This window comes from Haplochromis burtoni, unplaced genomic scaffold (assembly GCF_018398535.1).
Source record: "Haplochromis burtoni strain Fernald_Lab_line unplaced genomic scaffold, NCSU_Asbu1 Contig_954, whole genome shotgun sequence".
NCBI lineage: Eukaryota > Metazoa > Chordata > Actinopteri > Cichliformes > Cichlidae > Haplochromis > Haplochromis burtoni.
Window position 1 is genome coordinate 83,098 of NW_024583315.1, and position 4,368 is coordinate 87,465.

Here is a 4,368-nt window from a genome sequence, read left to right on the forward strand (position 1 = left end):
GTTTGTTTGTTTGTTTGCTTGTTTTAATCAATTTTAAATCATGCTTTTATTTGTTTTTGTTTCTAATGTCTCTGTAAAGCACTTTGAATCACCTTGTTGTTGAATTGTGCTGTACAAATAAACTTGCCTTGCCTTGCCTTTAATGGGGTGATATGGTACTATTAGGTCTTTAGGTAAGATAAGGTCTGATTATTCAAGACCTTGTATTTTATGAGAAGGATTTTAAATTGAATTCTGGATTTAACAGGGAGCCAACAAAGAGAAACCATATGAGAGAAATTTGGTTCCTCTTCCTAGTCCCTGTCAGTACTCTTGCTACAGAATATTGTATCAACTGAAGGCTTTTCAGAGAGTTAATAAATCCATGGTCAGATGCAAGTCTACTGCAAGAAACTCAGACACAAAAGTACAGCATTGAAGTCACTGCAGTTTCCCCACATATTCACAGCTAATTGTAACACCGGATAGAGAAGCTGCTATTTTGATTAACAACAGAATTAATTTCTCTCACAAAACTACAATCACAGAAAGACCCAGAAAGAAGATGTGTACTCATCAGCATTTATATTGAAAACATTCACCTCGTAATTGCTTATTTAATTGACCCCAATAAACATGATTCCTCATTTGCTGTCACGCGGATCCTCCAGTGTTATGGGCTCCTCTTCCAGCTTGTCTGTGCTATAACGTGATGCCACCAAATCACCTTCACACAAGCAATATTAAATGTCTCGGATTAACATTTCCCCCAAACTGTAAGCGCTGTTTAGCTTCAGTTAAAGTCTGTCATTCAAAGTGGTACAAGATCATTTACATTGTTGGTCAAACCTTCCTATTTTCCTTTACAAACAAAATATTAATCTTACCTAAAATTAATTATTTTCAGTGGACCTAATTTGTCCAAACATAACCTGGTGCAAATTTCATAATTCGACATTATCAATATTCTTTTTGGAAAAACAAACCTCCCCATATAAAACTCAGCATTACAAAAAAATCGAAATCTCATCGAGGATTTGAAATCCCCAAATTTGAGTTTTACTAGCTTGCAAATTAGCCCCAAAACATCAATCAGTGCCTTGAAGTAATTAAACAATAATAAACACAAAAAACCAACAGGACAAAACTAAAATCATATGCAAAAGAAAGTTTTCACAGGACTCTGTGAACACAGAAATAAAATAAAAAAAAGTAGTAGCCTGGCCCTGTTAATCAAAGGCCTTTTGATTAACTGTTAATCAGCGTTACCAGCATTATTGTCTGGAGCATTCAGGCATGTGTTAACACATTGCCACAATCTTCCCAGGAGTTATAGAAATTCATACTGAGGTCAGTCTGTGCATTTCTCAGAGCTTTAATGGGTTGATACGGTACTATAAGGTCTTTAAATAAGATGGGGCCTGATTATTCAAGCCCTTAAAATTTATGAGAAGGATTTCTCACATAGAGAGAAATGTAACCCTCTTTATGTCTGTTTCTTCAAAAAGTACATGGCAGCACGGCTTAGGTTTGCAAAGTTGCATCTGAACAAACCAGAAAACCTTTGGAACAGTGTCCTTTTGACAGACGATTTCAAAATGGAAATATTTGGTGATAATGCACCACTTTTGACATAACAATCACAGTGTATCAGAACAAACACGTGATACTGTCAAGCACAGTGGTGGAGAGGTGACGATTTCACCATAAACTTCTCTGTGTACCAAAGTGTTCTTGGGTCAAATGTGAGGTCATCTGTTGTTCTCAAGTTTTTCAGGTACAGCACTTTACTGCAATACATGTCTTGTGCTTATTTGTGTCCTAGGACATGCCCAGTGGTCACTACAGTAGTGAGTATGGCTCGAGGGGTGAGGAAAGCATTTAGGGAAAGCTACGTTGACCGCTGTGGACCCTTCGGAGTTCAGCTTTGTACTAAATACAGGTAAGCTGTTTTTCCTCCTGGATTCCCCAACACCAATTCATGAAGTATCTGGCAGCAGTTGCAGTTTTTCCTAATCACAACATGGTTTAATTTCCTGTCAAAGAAATGAACTTTCAAGGACTTTACTGTCAGCTATTCTTTATGTAATTACTTTTGCACTTAACTGGATTAAATATGCTGTGAAAGTATTTTTAAAGCGTTTCCAATAACGCAATGAAAAGCGAGGCTTGACTGAGTTTAAGATGTGCAAATGATTTAACATATGTTAAAGGTTGTGTTAATCCAGTTTGATTAGAATACAATATCACACAGTTGTGTGATTGTGGTTGTGTTTTCAGGATAAACCAGGCACGTGTATACCTGCAGGCCTACAGGGTGGGCTACAAAATCCAGTGTCCACAGGGGAAGAGCAGATAAGCAGCGCTGGATACAGTGAAAGTGGTTTGTCATAAGAAAATGTCATCCTCCAGACAATCTTTAGGTCAACACAGGAAGATAGAAATGGACTGATGTAACATCATATGTAAAGTGCTGAGGGTGTTGCAGCTTCTCTGGGAGAAGTCTTACCTGATTATCAGCCTCTGTGTTGAAATTAAATTACACTTCTGTCATAAAGAAGGTTTATAATGTCTGTGAAATCATGTCAGCGATTGAATAAAAATGAGTTCACATCAACAAATATTTGAAGATTTCAAGCACGTAGATGTTCGAACGGGACAGTTTTTCTGTAGTCATCTCAGAGTAGATCTCATGACAGCAGCAGTTTTATTGTAAGCCATGTTATCACTGTAGTACTGATAATCCACCTTTTATGAAATAAGCACAAGTTCAGTGTTTGAAATTCCTGTAAAACATTAATCAGCTTGAACGTATATTCAAACGAACCCAGTCACCTCCATGGATCGGTCACTACTCAGATAGCATCCAGCCTGTTTTTTTTGTTTTGAGCTCTACTCATGTTTTTTTTTTTTTAATCTAGATTAACAATGATAGTGACATAAAAAATGCCTAAAGTGACAAATTCAAAATAAACTATTGCCTATATTACTGCTCCTTCTTTTGACAAAGGAAAGCATGTGTTTTATACTCCTAACTGATCAAAACTCCTAAAAAAATTATTAAATGAATGATTTTATTGGGATATCTGTGAAGTGTAGCAGAGGAAAGTGGAAAGTGGGGAGACGGCATAAACCCAGGCGAGGAGTTCACCATTAACTTCTGTGTGTACCAAAGTATTTTAGAGTCAAATGTGAGGCTATCTGTCTGACACATAAAGCTTGGCAGAAACTGGGTCATGCAACAGGACACTAATCTATAACAGAATGGCTATAAAAGGAAAGAATCAAGGTGTTGCAATGGCCTGGTCGATGTTAAGACCTGAACTTGACTGAATTGCTGGGGCAGGACAGATCTATGCATAAATGAATCCCTGCAAACTGAACTGAAGCAACACGGCTGGCCTCTGAGTGCTTTGACTGACAGCTGGGTCATCACAGACCCTCATGGTTGATTGCCACCTGCTAAGCTTGACCCTGCGAATATTGAACTGGACCTATCGACTGTGGTCTTGGTGCCTTTTAGTGTCTATTAGGGCAAGTAATAAGGCCTTCTGCAAGGAACAGCTCATCCAAGAAGTCTGTGCTCTATTCTGTTCCATGTAGATTCAGATTCAGTTTGATAACAAAAGCAAGCTGAAGCTGCTTTAAATATGGTCAATGTTTGTGTGTTTGTGTGGGGTTTTTTTAAATATATTTTTATATTTGATCAAATCTTACAAAAATCTTGCAAAAAAAACCAAACAAACAAAAAAAGATTTGTTTTGAAATTTTACATACAGATGCAAGTGATGATTATTGAAATATTCCATTAAAAGTAGTTAACATTTGACATTATCCACAAGAACTTTAACTGGATCGGCATTTGTGAGAGCATTTATGAATTTATCAAGGACTCTTTCTATGCAACAGAAAAGAATAGAATAGAATGCCTTTTATTGTCACTATACATACACATGTGCAATGAGATTCAGAGCAACTCCTACCCAGTACAGACATGTAGAAAAAAAAAAGAGGGGGGAAGGTGCACAGTTCTGCAGCACTATATAGACATCAACCGTTTCTGTGGCGCTATATACAAATATTAAAGAAATAAATAGGGTTATGTATTTACAGTGTGGGGTATTGCATGTGAATTAAATATTGCACAGTAATGATGGTAGTTTGCATAGTCTGTGTATAGAGGGAAGTCCTTGGGGGGTGAAACTGTTTTGTCAGTGCATGTGTGAGTTGAGGGCGGTTAAGAAACTGTACTTGAGTCTGTCAGTGTTTCTCTTCAGCTCTGTAGCCAGGCTGAAAAAAGTCAGAGCTCTGTTGAGCCAACCATCCCTTTAACGTTAACTAGTAATGACTTCATGAACTTCACAAATAAAATTTTAATCATTAGAGAAA

General features: G+C 37.2%; 1 protein-coding gene across 1 annotated transcript in view; it reads left to right on the plus strand.

Moving 5' to 3' along the window:
- Window positions 1-2,965, plus strand: part of LOC121811843 (wnt inhibitory factor 1-like) — a gene marked incomplete in the record, with an annotated part of 13,446 nt that extends 10,481 nt beyond the window's left edge. Inside the window, 1 exon segment of the mRNA XM_042216196.1 lies at window positions 2,260-2,965. Within this exon segment, the coding sequence (XP_042072130.1) occupies window positions 2,260-2,338 (79 nt within the window).
- Between the last annotated feature and the right edge of the window lie 1,403 nt (window positions 2,966-4,368).